Raw genomic sequence first — 18,247 nt, 5'->3', positions numbered from 1 at the left:
CTTAGTATAAGCTAAGACTCGGGTTTGAAGCACACACATGTCTGCTGCCACATGTTGAAATTCTCCTCTCCATAGCTCTTAAAGGGCCTGTGGAATTTTTCAAAGATGTGAGTATTTGCTCCCGTGTCCTTCATCAGAATTTCCTTTTCCACTTACTATTCTGCAGGATGCTATTCACTTGTTGATTTTCGCCATTCATCCAAGAGTCAGCTACATTTTAGCAGTTCCGTATGTACAGTGTATTATAAAGCACTTTAGGATCCTCTGGTATGAAAAGCACTACTAAATAAGTGTACATTGTTGTTGTTATTATTTATTATTAAATAGGGCATTTAATAAGTCCTATTTAACCAACCATATAATGCACACTTAGCAAAGAGACACAAAGTAAGTTCAGGTTTCATAGATTTTAAAATTTTGTGGTATTTGCTCCTAAAATGGACAATATCAGCTGACGGTTGATATTTTGTTTACTTAAAATAGCCATTTGTCTCTGGAAAAGTCTGAAAACTTCCAGTTTCTGCTGTTCATGAATAAACTCTCTCAATGATAGATTTTTTTTTCCCCTCCTTCCTGGAGAAGCTCAAATCCCTGAAGGTTCGACAGTTAGAGTTTTATTTTAAAAGTTTGACTCAGTCATTCCCTTATTGACTCAGACTTTTATATGAGAAACATCCTTATGTGGATACACTAGCACAACTCTCTTCCTATTCACAGCCTATTCATGGAGTTTGGGGGCTGGCAAGTAAGTACCAGCTTTCCCCCCTTACTTAGTTCCCTGCTCAAAGCCACATTACCTAGATTTCACATGGGGACAGGTGAATTTCACCTTAGTGTCCTTCAATGGGAGTTTTACTTGAGTAAGCACAAAGTAAGGATTTCAGGATTGTGACCTTTATTCTGGTTAATTACTCATTCTCTGATATGATGTCTGGGATATTTTATAAAATGTATTTATTATTATACTTTACATAGCTCTACAGGTATGCGTGGCAAGGTCCTAAAGGTCATAAAATCTAACCATCCAGTTGTGTTCCCATTGATATGAATGGCAGTTTTGTCAGACCTTAGTGCTGAGTTACGAGCAAAAGCTGAACACCTGTGATACTCCTTGACTTCGGTGGGAAATGTAAGTGCTCAGCACCTCTGATGATTTGCCCCTGAACTGTGCAGAGAATTGTAGACAGAACGTGTGGAAAACAGAAAAGCAGGAACAAGGAAAAACTGTAGTTTATTTCTTCAGTGCGTACATTGCAGGTGTTTTTTGTGCAATGTTATCACAGATGTGGGAGGAAAATGGAGCATGGAGATGAATGCTGGAAAGAAAGTGAGCAAAGAAGAGGAGAGGGAGGGAGACTAATGACCAGGAGGAGGGAAGGCATAGCGTGTGCATCAAAAGAGGAACAAGTCACAAGTGGGAGAAGGGGACAGAGAGGAATTGAGCAAAAGGACTGGGAGGAGCATAACAGTGGGAGGAGGAGGATCTGAGAACGTAGGTTTTGGCACAGATGCATAGACTCTTAAAGATGAGTATAGGGAGCTTGAATCACAGTGACTGGCCTCTTAGGAACTGAGAGCAAGAGAGATGATTGAAGGGGACAAGAAGCCAGTGGAGACGTGAGGAGGGGAATAACATGATTGGAGTGACAGAAGGGGAAGACAGTAAAAGTCAGCTTTGTGGTTGTGTTAGGCCGCACTTATTTGCTTTGCAGCAGTAATTTTTGCTGCATTTTCTGAGGCCATGTACAAAAAAAAAATGTGATGGTGATGCCATTGAAATTTTGTACAAGTAATGCAGAAATAACTGAAATCTTGCATTTTATTTCTACATATTATTTCGTACCTATCTTAAGTGTGTAGTTCATGCTTAGATTTTTTCACATGTAAATTTCCTATTCACAAATGTTGCCCTATCCTATTATTTTGTGTAATTTTTTTTTAAAGAATTGAGCATAAAATATTCAATGAGGCTTATGTAGGGGGAAAATGGTCATGGAAAAGACCCCAGCTGCATAAGTACAATTTTCATGAATGGGCTGATAATATTCAGCAAATCCTGTGTAAATGTGTAATACTAAGCTTATGGCTGCCTTCTTTTGTTCTGTGTCCAAAATATTTGATGAAAGTACACAAAATTAACATGAAAAGCTGTATTTACAAAGCAGAGATTTAAGAGGAATGCCTAGGATCCAAGAAGCCTGGCATGCCTAAAATGGCCAAATTGAGACAGCAGCCTTAACTTTAAACCTCCAGGGGGCAAAGTGTGTGTTTGACATATTTAACATCTGCCCTCATATTTCTAGAAACACATAGTAATGTAAGTTTGTACGGTGTAATATTTACACAGGACAGGGACCATCTGCCTAGCTCTAAGAAGTGTAGGAGGCATGTATTACTACAAATGGCAAAAGACAGATGTATTTACACCTACGTGGTCAGCACCTTTAAGCAGTGCTTCAAGGAAACAAGGCACTCTGGAAGCAGCTGCTTAACCTTGTGATTGTGCAGTGATCGGAGAAGGAGGAAGTGCTTGAAATCAGTTGGATTTTACAACTACTATACAGTGGTTATCAAAATTGATTGTTGCTTTTAAAAGTCAGATTTAAAATCTATTATGGTACAATTCCAGAAAGAAAAAGCAAAACTAAAACAATAACAGATAATTCCTAGTTTTAGATTTGTCTGCTTTATTAGTTATTAGCATCTGAAAAGCCCCTCTTTCATTAGAACACTTAAGCATCATTTATGACTGGATTCATCAAGCAAATAGTTGTTTTTGTTCTAGTTGTTCGCAGGACAACAAAATATTTTTTCATACAAAAAGATTAATCAGTGCCTTTAATATTATTGATCTCAAATCAATCTGTTCTTTTCTTGGCAACCAGGGAGGAGTAAATTTTCAGAATGAGTCCATAGTTAGCCCCTAGGAATGAAATACAAGAATCAGGAGTTGCATCATTACTAGGGTGACCAGTTGTCCCGATTTTATAGGGACAGTCCCAATTTTTCCGTCTTTTCCTTATATAGGCTCCTGTTACCCTCCACCCCCTGTCCCAATTTTTCACATTTGCTGTCTGGTCACCCTAGTCATTACAGTGTTTATCACTGGAGCTTTTTTTGTCAAATAAGCATGCAAAACTCAGAACATTTTCTGACCATTCATTAAGCTCCTTTCTTTTGAATGCAGGTTATACCCCTAGTGTTAAATACCTGAGGGTGAGCTTACCAAGAAAAATGGCATCCCTTGTTTCCCATGACTGTTCTTTCTTTGGTCTCCTTCCTTTGCTTCTTCCCTTGACGTTTTCATTCCCCCCACCACCTTCTCTTAAACTGTCTATTCTCCCATCTCAATCTGGCACTTCACTCTTACCCCACTTTTTTATAAGGCTCTTGACTCGCTTTCCTGCAGTTTGTCATATCAACACTTTAACACAACAAAAGATTCCCAAAAGGGACTCCCTATACTTTCAAGGAAGAAGGATGATCTTGTAGTTAAAGCATGGGCGTGGGGGCTGGGAGATGTAGGCTCCACCACAGATTTCCACTGTGTCTTTTGGTAAGTCACTGAACCTCTGTGTGTCAGTTTCCCCATTAATACTGACTTCCCTTGGAAAAGTGTGGTGTGGCCTAATTCATTAATTTTTTTACAAAGCGCTTATAAATCCTAAAAGGGAGTTTTCTATATAGGGACAAATGATTTTTTTCCTGAGAGAAGCAATAGAAAACTAGACAATCTGACTGTCTTGGGACCATTAAAAAAAAAAAAGACAACACTTGAATGAATTAATTGGAGGAAAGCTTTGTGTTTGCATTTGGCCTATTATAAGTACATCCTGTTTCAGTGGAGTGAATTGTATTTAGTTCTAGTTCATATGAATGTGGTAAAATAGATGAACTGTAATAGAGAGGAAGAAATAAATGATAAAATAATTGCTACAAAGGAAAACTCTTGTAAATGTTTTCTCCTTTGACATCAGCATTTATTTTAAATTTCTCAAGGGATGGTCATTTATGTTGGTATCATACTTCAGTCACAAATATAACATAGCTATACTGAAACCCCCATATGTCAATTTCTCTAGTAGTCTCTTGCCAAAACAAAGCCTCTCAGTGCTCCTTACAAGAACAGGAACAAATCTGATTTTTCCTCTTTGAAAGGTTTGAGTTCAGATATGTGAAACTTTATCCATTTTCCCTCCTCCCGCTTTTTTTATTATATAAAATAAGAAGAGGGAAACGTAGATAAAGTCTCTGATGTTGAAATGGGCTAAGATTTTATCATTTTAATGTTTCCCATCTCCTGTACAATTTGTTCAGAAAATCATTGATATCTGTTTGATGTATTTTGACTCAGAAGAGCTTAATTTATCCCAGGTCCGATTAGTGATGCAAACAAAAATAAGAAGAGCAATATCATAATTAAATTACGTAGGCAACAACAACTGAAAAAAATCAAGTATGCATTAAAACTAAATCCAAGTAAAAGCTTAGAAAGACAGTGATCAGTGTGCCTGAACATTTATTGAAAACTTTCTATTTTGGTCACATTTTTCAAACATCATTATGTAACATCTGAAGAATTAGTATACTAAACTTTGGTAATAAAGAAGCAGCTCTAACTCTTTGTAATTTGTATGAAGTATTGTGATTTATCCCTCATTTTGCCCAAATGTCACAATTTCTTTATGAAATATCAGGGAAACCTGATAGTAATGGGGAGTTAGGGTAAGTAGATATTGTTGAATTTATTAAGATCTTGAACAGTTACATATTTTTAAAAAACATGCTAAAGCAGCAAAATCAGATAAGTTTTGGATTTCTTAAAACTCATGATCAGATTGAAAACTAGGTGAAAAAATAAAAAATACTGATTGAATTTTGAATCATAATCACCGTCATTTAATATGTTTTCCATTGGGAGATAATTCCCAATATACTGTCTTATGTGCACTTGGCATTCGAGCCACTGTAACATAGAACTTCAGTGGCTTTTTTTTTTTTTCTGCCTTGACATTTCTGTGTTATTGTCACCCAGCATAGCCATCTGGTGCTGTCAATTCAAGGATGGGTTATCTTGTAATTTGTACATTGTCTTTTTTTATTAACAAACCAACCATGCTGTGTGAAGCAAATTGTAGAACATGTTCAGTTACTTGTGTAAAAGATCACAGAAATGAGTTGTAAATTAAGGAAAGCAGGGAGTCACAGAACAAAAAGGGGTTACTGCTGTGCTATCTGACATGTGTACAGACTTTATATTAAGAATGTAAGCAATTTTTAAAAATGTTACTGCAGTTTTTCTGCGCTACAAGAAATCTGATCTGAAAATGTGCGGTTTGAGTTAAATCTGTGTTGGTCACTTAGTTTATTTTTGAAAAAGGCAGTGGTAATTTTCATGATTTAAAGAAGATCTCATGGTAACTTGTTCAGTTTAATAATAATTTATAGAATTTTCAACAAATACTTAATTCTTTCAGTGTCCTTGTGATCTTAGGTAAGTATTATTTTCCCTGTTTTTACCAGTGGAGAAACTGAGGCAGAGAGGCAAACTGATTTGCTTTAGGTAGGACTCAGCCAGGATTACAACTCAGAAATTCCCAACTCCTAGTCTCATGATTAGACCACTAACTAATGGCGCTACAGATTTAGGCCAGGCAGATCCTTGGCTCTTGAGTATGTTGGTAATGGGTTGTGAAGAATAATGGAGAGTTCTGTTTTTTGTCAAAGGTTTCTTAAGTGCAGCACCACTTCGTTAATCTGTTGATGAATCTTCGGAGTGGCTTTTGGGACAATAACTTGCTGTCTATGTTAGAAGTCAGTTCATCCAATTAAAGTGGGTTCTAGCCAGCTCTAGGCACCAGGAAAGCAAACACGTGCGTGGGGCGGCACAAATCCAGGGGCGGCATTCCAGCCATCCTTATTTTCCCATGGACAGTTGCGCTCTTGGAGCTTGCGGTGGCAAATTTTTTGCTTGGGGCGGCAAAAACCTAGAGCCGGCCCTGGTTCTAGCACTATTTTAGAATGGCTAGGCACTTCCTGAGGGGCTGATGGTTCCACCCTAGTGGACCTTGATGCAGAACTGGCACCCCAGTAGGCAAGTGGATGAAAACAATTTAATTAAAGGAGACGTTACTATATGTGATACAGCTGCAGAGCTTGTAATACCTTTAATTTGGTCGTTGACCTACAAAACTAAAACTTGTATTAATACGAAAACATTATAACTTATGGGTTACTTCATTGCCCTGGCAATTTTCTTGTCCTTGTTTGGATAAGTACATCTTCAGATCTCTAAGCATGCAGGTGTAACATTTTTCTTTTCTTTAGCTTTACATAACTACTTTCTTTAAAAGACATCTGTGTTCAGTGGTATTGCTCTCATGTCAAATTGGTATAAATTTAAGGTGAAAACGTATAGCTACATGCCTAACACTCCCCCTTGTGATTGCCTTTTGTTTTATTTGGGTGGCTGAAAATATTTCACTTCAGTTTCATTTAGCAATTATTTGTCCTTAACTCAAAGTATAGAAAAAGTAAGGACATATCTGCATTTAAAAAAATTGACTACAGCAATTATATGGGTAGCTTAAATGCCCCAAAGAAGGATTATAGAAGCCCCGAGCACATAACTGGCTTTAAATTTATCATCCCCTTTTTTTCAGACTGTATACAAATGTCAGTATGATTATGGCTTATGCCAGGATGATTTAAAACAAACAAACTGTTTAAAAAATTGGTGTGGTGGGGGGGTTGGTTTTAAAAGCTATACTGTACATTATAGAAAATAGTTTTTAAAACTGATTTTGTGCTGTAGAAAGAATTTTAATAAGTGGCCAAACATATTAAGTTGTGCATCGGTATTAGATTTTATATCGGATGTTGCATTTAAAATTAGTGATTCTTTTCTTTACTACATTCCAGACTAGCTTGTAAGGAAAAAAGACTAGCATGTCATGCCACTGTTATCCATTTTAATTTCCAAGATTGTGTTTTTAAAATGGGGAAGAGGGAGCGGGGAGAACTTCCCTAATAGATGGTGGTTCTACCTGAAGTTTGTTTATTGTAGGACTGATCTCTTTCTGGCAATTATATTTTTCTACTCTCGTTGTCAGATTTTAAACATTTAATGACAAACATCCACACATCTGCTGCCATTGATGCTAATTTACTTTGTTTGTCTGATTATTAATATTGACTTGAATATTGTTTTAAGGCCCTCAACTCTGTGTTTCCTCTGTAGTGCCTCTTACAAGGCGTTGCCAGAGCATTTGAAAAAGGAAAACTATACTGTCTAACTTTTCAAAATCTGTCCATATTAAAAGTGATAGCAGCATGTGGATGCTGTATTTACAGCAGTTACTGCATGAAGAGCCTGATCCTGTAAACACTTGATTCCCTGGGTAGTCACATTGATGTCAGTGGGGCTACTGACATGAGTAAGTGTTTGGATGATGTGGTCCTCATCAGCATGTTTGTTACATTAGAGTTCAGCATACCTTCGGGGCCTTGCAAACAGTTATGAAAATTATTTTATTTACCTTTATCTTAAATCTTAATAGCATGATATACACTGTACTTGTTGATAATGAGTTTTCATCTAATTTTTGTGCATTTTTCCCCTTTACATGAAGACCTTACCTGTTTGGAGCAGGATGTTTTTCCATAAAAGCTCCTTGGTGAGTTCTGAGTTCAATCCCAGCATGCCTATAATTCATTTGGTGTACTCACTGAAAATAACTTTACGTTCAAATTGTTTTTTTACTGCATGGGCTGATCCATAGGTGGAAGCACTGTATACTTAATCAGCTACTTTTAAACTATGGATAAATATTCGCCATCAAGTGATCAAGAAAAAAATGTGTGCACTGTTTCTCTTATGATATTTAATATTTTAAACTAGATATTTTAATTAATATTTGAAGTAGCTGAGATGTTAGAAAAGATTAAAAATAATTCGGTTAGGCAAAGGTGAATACAATATGTGTTCTAAAAACATAATGCCTCTCTCTTTCTCTAACGCACGCACGCACGCACGCACTCACTCTCTCTCCCTCTCTCTCGTGTCTAAACGCTTTCCTTGCTTATGGACAGAAGACATCAGCTACTACAGGTTTCTCTATAGTAAGTCAAATTAGGTAGTAATAAAATATTATAACAAGCGAAATGAAATAACAATGTAATAATGACTAACCATGTCCCAGGAAGTCAGGAAACCATTTTAAAGAACACTAAATAAACAGACATTCAGAAGTTCTTCTCACTTTGTCAATGTTTCTTAATAGCACATTTTTGTAATAAAAACAATACATTTGTTTTTAAACATTTAACATTGCAGATTATTGCCACAACCAGTTCCAAAAGTACTGTATGGGCATGGAAGCATTAAAAATAATCATAAGAAGTTATTCTGTGCAAGAGACTGGTGCAGCCTGACTCGCAGTATTGTGTACACTCCTAGTTACGTTATTGTAAAAAGAGTATGATCAAGTGGGTACAGATTTAGATAACTAGAATGAGATGGGGCTGTGAGGATTTTAGGCAGAAGATTTCAAGAGTTATTGGGGAGTACGTACTGTAAGTGTGTAGTGATTTATATATGCAGCTCTCATTACCACTAATTGGAATTGTTTACATACAGCCCTGTTACATCCAGATCAGAATATTATCCCTCAATCTATATTCTGTGGAAAAAATGGGGCTTAAGAGCCTCATGGTCTACAGTATTCTTAAGAGAATAGAAAGGATAGATACTGAAAGAAATATTTGAACTAGCTCAAATACAAGAACATTGGGGCACCAATTTCTATTAAATATGGGCTAAGAACAAAAGGAAATAACATGGAATTTCCTTATAGTGGGGATAGTTACTATGTGAGGGTTATACTAGTGTCTATATTGTAGCATCAAAATAGTTTTAAAAATATAAATGAATTATGAAAGCATTTGTGCTGCAGATATTACAAGAAATAATAACTCAAAGTAATGAAGAGTTCAAGGCCCTTTTGGGGTAAGATAACCTGTGTTTTTGCATACATACTGAAATTGTCTTCCTAAGATTCATTTGTAAATGTAGTTTTCCATGTAGTTGAGCATTCCATCTGATAGTTTTTCCCTAATAGCTATACAGGCATCAGACAAAAAGTTTTGAATGTGGATTATCTAATAAATGTAGCCTAGATCAGTAGCCTAGATTCATAAAGCAGGCTCCCCTAGCTTCAACAAAGACAGTCATGGACACTTGTCAACCAGAAATGATTTTAGAGTGAAACAAGATTAAAAGACCTAGATTAAAGAGAGGAATACATGAAATATAATAGACTTTAAAATCATTGCTTGTCTTTTATAAGACTCTTTTGTGGTCTGTTTGATGCCAGTGTTGGCACACAAGAAAATAGTCTTTACTTGCCTACACAGACATTGGGACAAAAATATACACTTGGGGGCAGGGAATGAAAAAGATGTAGGGCATGTTGTTTCCATTAAAATCTTAATGAGACTTCAAATTACGTCGGCAAAATGAGCAAAGATTTGACAGTTATTGTCTGTTGAATTTAAGGGCCTGTAAATATTTTGTGGGTAGTTTTTCTTCCTTGCTCCATGGAATGGAAACTGGGATCATGTCTTTATTTACTTGATTTTAGGCAAAAAACTATAAACTAATTTATGTACAACATTTATAATTTAAAATCACCATGGTTATTCTTGAGAGAGAGACAATTTTTGAGTATTCTTGCAATCATAACTGTAAATTTCATGCAGTATTTTCCTCCCGGTACTTTGAAAGACGTTATTTACCAGTTTGTTTACTAATTTATTGTTGTTATATCTTTTTCCTTCAAAATTTAAATACATTAACATTTTAGAAGTTTCAGTTGTTCACCAGTTTGTAGGTTACAGATAATAATTGTCAGTTGCTGTCTTTTGTTAATGTAACAAACATGAAAACGTATTCTTTGGTAACATAATTTTAAACAGGTAGAATGAGACTAATTAACCTAAATACAGTGTAAATTGTAGATCAGTTCTATTATATCATATGTATGTAAATTATCTTTTACCTAATTAGTAGATTTTAATCTCCTAGATTGAAGCTAAAAATATACAATAATGCAATATGAATGTCTTAACTTATTTTGCTTTTTAAAATGAATTTTAAAAGAATTTCATTTATGAAACCACAATTTTAAGACTCATATTTAAAAGGGTAAAATTTATTTTTCAGACAGATGTAGCTTTTTGAGAAACACTGTATTTCTGTTTTTAGTACTGTATAATTGTCTGCTTAGATAAAAAATATTTTATTACTTATAATCCAATTTAAATCTCACTCAATGAAACAAAATAGAAAATCAGAATGTTTAAATCACTGCTATGATCCTTTTATAAACACATTTACTGTGATGCAACAAAAAAGACATTTGTAGAAGTTAAGCGGCATGATGGCATATATCACATTGGTAGATGCACAGGTGAACAAGCCTCTGATAGTGTGGCTGATGTGATTAGGCCCTATGATGGTATCCCCTGAATAGATATGTGGACAGAGTTGGCAACGGGCTTTGTTGCAAGGATAGGTTCCTGGGTTAGTGGTTCTGTTGTGTGGTGTGTGCCTAATCACATCAGCCACGCTATCAGAGGCTCGTTCACCTGCGCATCTACCAATGTGATATATGCCATCATGTGCCAGCAATGCCCCTCTGCCATGTACATTGGCCAAACTGGACAGTCTCTACGTAAAAGAATGAATGGACACAAATCAGATGTCAAGAATTATAACATTCAAAAACCAGTTGGAGAACACTTCAATCTCTCTGGTCACTCGATCACAGACCTAAGAGTGGCTATACTTCAACAAAAAAGCTTCAAAAACAGACTCCAACGAGAGACTGCTGAATTGGAATTAATTTGCAAACTGGATACAATTAACTTAGGCTTGAATAGAGACTGGGAATGGATGAGTCATTACACAAAGTAAAACTATTTCCCCATGTTATTTCTCCCCCCCACCCCACCCCCCACTGTTCCTCAGATGTTCTTGTTAACTGCTGGAATTAGCCTACCTTGCTTGTCACCATGAAAGGTTTTCCTCCTTTTCTCCCCCCTGCTGCTGGTGATGGCTTATCTTAAGTGATCACTCTCCTTACAGTGTGTATGATAAACCCATTGTTTCATGTTCTCTGTGTGTGTATATAAATCTCTCCTCTGTTTTTTCCACCAAATGCATCCGATGAAGTGAGCTGTAGCTCACGAAAGCTTATGCTCTAATAAATTTGTTAGTCTCTAAGGTGCCACAAGTACTCCTTTTCTTTTTGCGAATACAGACTAACACGGCTGCTACTCTGAAACCTATCCTGAATAGAGCGAGGTTTAAGTGTGTGATTAACTGCTCCCCTGAATCAGGACCTAAATGTAAGGGGAAATTAAATATTTATTGTGCAGCTTTGATACTACTCAAAAAGTAGGGTGCTTGATTCTTTTTAACATTTTAGCTGGTGAACTCGTGAACATTTTTAATTTTAATCTTCCACTAAGTGTAATAAGAAATTATTTAAGGCACTATGTCATAGTGGTTAACACATTGGACTGGGGACAGACACAATTCCTGTGTTCTGTACCCAGCTTGGTCACTGTTTCAGAAAAAAATTGCTGGCATTTCTTTGCTTCTTTGTAGGACGAATTTGGCTTTTAATAGATTTGCTGAGGTTTTCAATTGGAGTAAGAGTAGGCCCAGTGCTTGTAGAGCACTCAAAGATGTGGTATATATAAGGCCCTGTCTTGCACTACTAATTCAGACAAAACTTGCATTAGAGTTAAAGCAGGGTGAAGCCCAGAGTGCTAAATGTTTTATTATTGTTGTGCTAAATTGTGCTCCTGAGATCCACATGCAGAGGGGATCCTATTCACATACATCTCCCTCCCATGCATAAAGGCAGTGTCTTCCCCCAGACCGAGAGGCCAGACTGAAGAAGGGATTTGTGTGGTAAGAGGTGCAGGTGGAGGACATTGCATTATCTCACTCATGCCCACCTCCATACCCCTACTCTTGCTTGCTGCAGAGCTCAAGGTGCCCCTACTCTTGCTTGCTGCAGAGCTCAAGGTGAAAATAAAAAGTATCTAGAGTCAGTACTCCATTTCCATAGGGCGTTATGCCACACTGCTGCTGGCTGCCAGAGCGGCTCCATTGGAGCCAGAGCATGATGAAGTGGGGGTGGGGGGGCCCAGGACCAGTGTAGATGAAGGTAGATGGCCCTGGTCTCTTGTAGATCTCTGGGATCTGTAGGGTTTGTGAGTTGGGCCTACAGCCTGTTCATTTGGAGGGGCAGGTGAGAATACTCCCCAGCACCACTAATGAAATAATTAGGAAGAAGTCTCCATCAGAGAGAACCTCTAAGAGATGTCCTCTTATTTGTCCTTTCCTGCAGATTGTCCCACAGGAGGGGGTTATGGATCCCATTGTTATTCGTTGTGTCTTTTCACCCTGCTGGTCCATGTACAGTAGTTCAAAATGACCCAGAAAAATGACCTAGAAAAATAGGATCTTTGATTCTTTTAGTATCTGTTAAATATAGTGCTATCATCTGTCAAGGTGACACATTGAAAATAAGGAAAATGTATACTTTATACCCATTAGTTTCCCATCTTGTTTTATAAATTGATTGATTCTTTTTAGCTTTATCTTGTTGCATCATATCCCTTGTAATAAAAATTATGGTTTAATGTGTTGAAAGTTATTATACTTCAAATATTCATTTAAATTTATTTTAAGTGAGGCCAATTGGCTTATAATTTCAGTACTGAAAGAAATTTATGAGGTGTCGACAGGTTAAGGGGGAATAAAGAGCAGGAGTTCACAGTAGAAACAAGTTAGTCACCACCTATCGTCACCATTCTTGTTTTGTTATCATTTATGAAGCTTGAAAAGTTGATCACGTACACATAATAATTAGGATTTATAGTTTCCAAGAAGATGTTAAAAAATTCACAATTACATGAATATATATTTCTCTAACAGTTTTACCACATATATCAGTTTGGAAAACCACTGGACTCTAGAAGTCCTTTAAGGGAAAGTAATTTGGGAATGTATTAAAGATAAAACTCTGGTAAATTAAGACTGGGGTAACATTAAAGATTCCAGTGTTTATAAAACTTTCCAGTATGGATTTGTTGACATCATTATAATTTTTTCAGAGATATGTCTAAACCAAATGTGGTACAGGTTTTTTTTTTTAACTGTACTAAGTTTAACCACATGAGAACCATGTTTTACAAGGTCTCCACTTTCTGTCTACAAAACATCATTCTTGAACAGAAAATGTTTTGCCACTGAAAAGCAACACTTAAATACATGCCTTAAAAGATGTATGTTGTAAAGATATGGTGTAAATATAATGTAGTTTGTATCATTTCCATTAAATGTGCTTATATTTGTTTTTGGACAAGCATAATTCTTTGGCAGTTGGGGTGGTTTTCATTTTTTATGAAAATTTTATGAAAATTTTACGAAAAAACCCTATAGAGATTTTCATTTTTTATGATTAGAAGACCAGTTACTGTAAATTCATAAAACTCTGTGGAAGCCAATTAAGTTATTCCAAGAGTTACACCAGTGTAACTGAGAGCAGAATTTGACCCAGAGTATATTTTTCTCTTTTCCTGTCTTTTCCTGTATATTTTCCCCCAAAAATATTTTTGTTGTTCTCAGATTTTACTATGAAAATATTCACAATTATTTGCAAAACTGATGACCGGAAGAAATGAATACATCTCAGTCGTACTCGCACTCAATTTTTGCTTCATATGCAACCAGTCATATGCAAGTTACTGTCATACCAGACTCTTCTGTTTCTATATGAAATACAATCACTTATTGATTGAGGTGTATTTCAATAAATAGCAATATTCATATGTGCATACATTTAAGCTTCCATTTCTGCAGGGGACACTAATCGTGTTAATAATCTATTGATACCTTTTCATTGGAAGTTAAAGAACTAAAAAGTAGTGATTGATACATTGTTTGTTATAGAAATGGTAGAAAATCTTGCTTTTAGAAGCTATTTTTTTAAAGTATAATAAAATCTAGCAAACATTTTAATATTTCAATGCCAGTTCTAATATTTTAATGTAGATTGTAATAGTTCCTTTGGAAACAAAGCAGTTTAACAAGCTATAGCTGGGAACATTTTAGAACACTGATTTTTTGACCCAGTAGTCTGTAATTAGAGTTGTAATAGTCTGATGTATCAAGTGCTAAATGGTAGATCAATATTAGGGTTATTGATACAATACATCGTAATTGCTCTTTTGGGGCATTCTGGTCTCTCACATATGCAAGAGAGCTAGGGGTCTGATCAGAAGTCGCCGGGAGTCTTTTCAATGACTTTTGTGGTTTTGGCACAGGCCCTAAGTCAGTGCAATGAAGAGTCTTTTGAGAATTTTTTCAAAACAAAACTTTCTCCTATGTGACCACAAACTCATTGCGTGTGTGACCTGCAGCAAGCAGCTTAACCTCTCTGTGCCTCAGTTGACCCACCTGTAAAACCGGCATAATACAATCTCCCGGGGGTACTGGAGGCTATATGACTCTTGTCTATAAAATCCTTTGAAATCTTTGCCTGAAAATACAGTATAATTGCAAACTATTAATCTTTTCTCTCAATCTTAAAAATTACAAAGCCGATTTCCTGCAATATGTTCTAGAAAAATATTCACTCCTTGGATGAGTTCTTGTTGAAGGCACTTCTTCCCTCCCCACGTCCGCCCCTCCCTCCCCTGCTGAATTTTAAATGCTTGGAAATAATGGCATGACACGCTCCAGGGACACTACTTCATTTCCCATCACATTGCAGCTTCATTCCAGCTTCACTGTGCACCCAGGAGGGCTGGAAAGACTTGATCCTTTTCTATTGATGTCAGTGAGCATTTTGCTATTGACTTAAAGGGGAGCAGGATCAAGTTTTAAACAAGACTACTGGAGATATAGTAGGATGAGAATGCCTTTGGGAGGGCAGAGCCTATTCATGAAGGGGCAGAGAAGGCTGTTTGAAGCCCAGCTCAAGGAATCCTTCTTGTTACATTTGCTTTTGCTTATCGTAACTTGATTTCTTAATTATGTTGATTAAAAATTTGCTTCTGTTGAAATAAATCCTTGCTGGTTACTGCTGGTTCATTTCTGCTGAGCCACATCACCAACTTATAAGTGGTTAATAATATAAAAAATATTCTGACTAATATGAGCGACGCAAGTACCTTTATAATTATACACCAGATTAGGGTTGTTTTATTATCCATTGCTTTTCTGTTTGGTTTTCTGCCACTTGAGCCCATGATAATGCAATAAAAATAGGGTCTTGCTTATACCTATGGGCTTGAAGATCACATCATGCAAAAATTAAGTGGAATGAGAGCAGGGAATATGATAAATTCAGAGCTCACGGGAAGGATGGTGGTTTGTGGCGCAACAAAGCCAGCAAAGGGGGGAAGGTGGGAGTCCAAAGGAGTCTGAGAGAAGCAGAAGAAGAGAGAGAGAGATGGAACAGACAGATGAGGGAGAAGGGAGGCTAGGACTGAGGTAAAGGGGAAACTGCATCTCAGGTGGCCCTTTTATTTTGTGGTTGGACTAACTGAGGAAATGAACATTGCTCCGAAAAAGATTCTGAATGCATGTAAAACCGAACCTAATCCTCCAGTGTTGGAGTCTTAATTAATCTCCAGATCCCTGGTTTAGACTGGCCTTTGATCAATGTCACCCAGGCAAAATGATAAAAGCACATGTTTTTTAAAGGACACAAGAAGGAAACACGTTGGCTGGTATCCTCACTGAACCTAATTATATGCCATTGGATCTGCTACATGCACTCTACAGTGCCCTAGAGGACAGCATTTCTTAATTTCATTCTATGCCATAGTGTTGTTTACATACCATTATTGTACATGTTGTCTCCATTGCCTTGTATCCGCTGCATGTTCCTTCCTCTCGCCTTCCTGCCCCCGTCCCATTATTCCCACAGCGGAATTGAAACCAAACATAGATAACTCTGCACTGCAGAACATGTTAGGATTGTTTGTCAGAGTCTCCTCTTTAAAAATGCAAGAAAATGGCAACCAACTAAAGTGATTGACCCAGAATCTAGACTTTCTTTCCCCAGAGACTCAATAATAAGATGTGTAAAAATGTTTGCATTCAATCTGGAAGTTGTTCCTGATGATTGCAGATATGCAGTTCTGAGTCTTTCAAACAACTTAAACAATTCTGCATTATTAGACAGTCCTGTTCTAAAAGCTCAGCAGTTAAGGAACACTTGGGGCATGATTTTCAGAAACTATGAGCACTCACAATTCCAGTTGAACCTAGTGGCAGCTGGAAGCGCTCAGTAATTCTGAAACTCAGGGCCTTGGGACTTGGAATGAAAGTTGAGTGAGAGACCTCTTGGATCACTAGTAAATGTAACTTTGAGAATTATCTTGTGTTAATTTTACTTTGTTTTTATTTTAAGCAAAACCAAACCAGCTCCACAGATTTCACCTAGTAAATCTGTGGGAGGAGAGTTTTGTGTTGCTGCAGTCTTTGGCTCGTCAAGATCCTGGTTTGCAAACAATCCGGGTCTAAAAAGAGAAAAAGGTTTGTTCGTTAGAAAATAATTAGGTTTGCTCTTTTGTATTGATCTTGGTTTTGGTTTGTTATCTCATTTTAAAATAGCTCCTGACCAAATACTGGGTATCTGTTCTTTTTACTTATTAATTATCTTTGCAACTGTGTATGGTGTCTGTCAAACTTCTGGAAGTCATTGGAAACTGAGGCATCAGGAGTGTGCCATTACGATACAGGATCAAGAAAACAAAAATTGCAAAATAAGTCAATGACTTTATATAATAAAGTAATGACCACTAAGTCACTTGTGATCCTGTGCTGTTCAGAGATGCCTCTGGTGTGCTACTCAGGAGCCCTGCAGCCATTTTGGAAGCTGTTCCATATTTCTCGGGTGAAGTACCTGTTGGAAGTAGCCACCTAAACATAGATTTGGTAATATGTGACTACCCAAACACAGCCCATTTCTAGGAGGCAGTCAGGGAATCTGCCCCACTTCGTTGCCATATATGGTAATTGGGCCTTTGTGAATGTCAGGGAAGAAATACGCATGCTCTGTGCTTTACTTCCCCATACCTCTCCAGAATCTCCCCTCATGATGTTAATTTGACCAGGTCAATTTTTATAAAAAGGGCAAATACATTTTTTAAAATTTAGGAAAGCCACTGCTATTGTAGATATTTTCTGTTTCTGCTATTCTGTTGTAATAATAGCTGTTTTCTATGTTTTCTTGCCCCATAGATCAATCAAAACAGTTTGTGGTGGAATCACTGTATATTATAAGTTGTTATGGTACCCTGGTAGAACACGTGTTGGAACCACGTCCACTCGGCACTGCTCCGAAGATCAGTGATGACACTTCTTTGGAAATGGTGACCTGTCCGAGAGCCAGCTGGTCATTGGTTAGGTATCTAATCCCTTTGCATTGCTCTTCTCTTTGTCCTTATTCAACACGTGCTGAGCCAATTTTAGGAAGGGGGTGAATGACCTCAGCCTGTATTGACTTCAGTGGGAATTGAGGGTGCTCAATTCCATCCAGCACACCAAGCAGGACTGAACACTTGATAAGGACCAAATCCAAATCTTTCACAAGTCAGTAGTGAAACCTTTTATGACTCCAATCAGATCAGAATTTGGTCCTATATTTTTAATAAACAAAGCATGAAATTCTACCACTCCATCTAGACAAACAGTCAATCTACACAAGTTTAGAGTTAGCTGTTGAATGGTGTAGAAATCAATGCTAATTTCTTTTAAAATAATCAAATATATTTTAGCTTCTTTTTATTACGAAGACTAGAAACTGCTAATTATTCTAGCAGTGAAAATATAGTATTGAAGTTTTGCACTGAGATGTATGACTGGAGCGTGCAACATACAGCAAGGAGGTAGGCAAGACTTCCTGTAAGTAGTTGAACGTAGAATCTTATCAATCATAGTTGAAGAAATTAGTCCTGACTTGTGGAATAAAACAAACAGAAATTGATGAGAAAATATTGTCAGTGCTTTTGACATTTTAAAATATTTTCCCATTGATTTTTGTAGGCTCCGATATTCTCTAGTACTACTCATTCCTGGACTGGATTAATCAATATTTGATTTACCAAGCTATTTAGGAGTGGCCAGCCCTAATTAAAATTACAACACGGTCTTCTA

General features: G+C 36.9%; 1 protein-coding gene across 10 annotated transcripts in view; it reads left to right on the top strand.

The window, feature by feature from the left end:
- Nucleotides 1-18,247, top strand: part of BCAS3 (BCAS3 microtubule associated cell migration factor) — a 492,153-nt gene that overhangs the window by 178,303 nt on the left and 295,603 nt on the right. For 7 of the 10 annotated variants that reach the window (XR_006276226.1, XM_038375370.2, XM_038375366.2 and 4 more), the window contains exons 18-20: nucleotides 7,632-7,676; nucleotides 16,500-16,624; nucleotides 17,333-17,498. Coding sequence is in view for 9 of the 10 variants with exons in the window: in XM_038375370.2 (XP_038231298.1) it covers nucleotides 7,632-7,676; nucleotides 16,500-16,624; nucleotides 17,333-17,498 (336 nt within the window). In the remaining variant the exon portion in view is untranslated. The remainder of the gene's footprint in view (nucleotides 1-7,631; nucleotides 7,677-16,499; nucleotides 16,625-17,332; nucleotides 17,499-18,247) is intronic. The other 3 variants (XM_038375371.2, XM_038375368.2, XM_038375367.2) reach the window with 1 other exon arrangement.

The sequence above is a fragment of the Dermochelys coriacea genome, chromosome 17, assembly GCF_009764565.3.
Source record: "Dermochelys coriacea isolate rDerCor1 chromosome 17, rDerCor1.pri.v4, whole genome shotgun sequence".
NCBI classification, from domain to species: domain Eukaryota; kingdom Metazoa; phylum Chordata; order Testudines; family Dermochelyidae; genus Dermochelys; species Dermochelys coriacea.
Note: the sequence above shows the minus strand (reverse complement) of the source record. Positions and strands in the feature narration are given on the sequence as shown.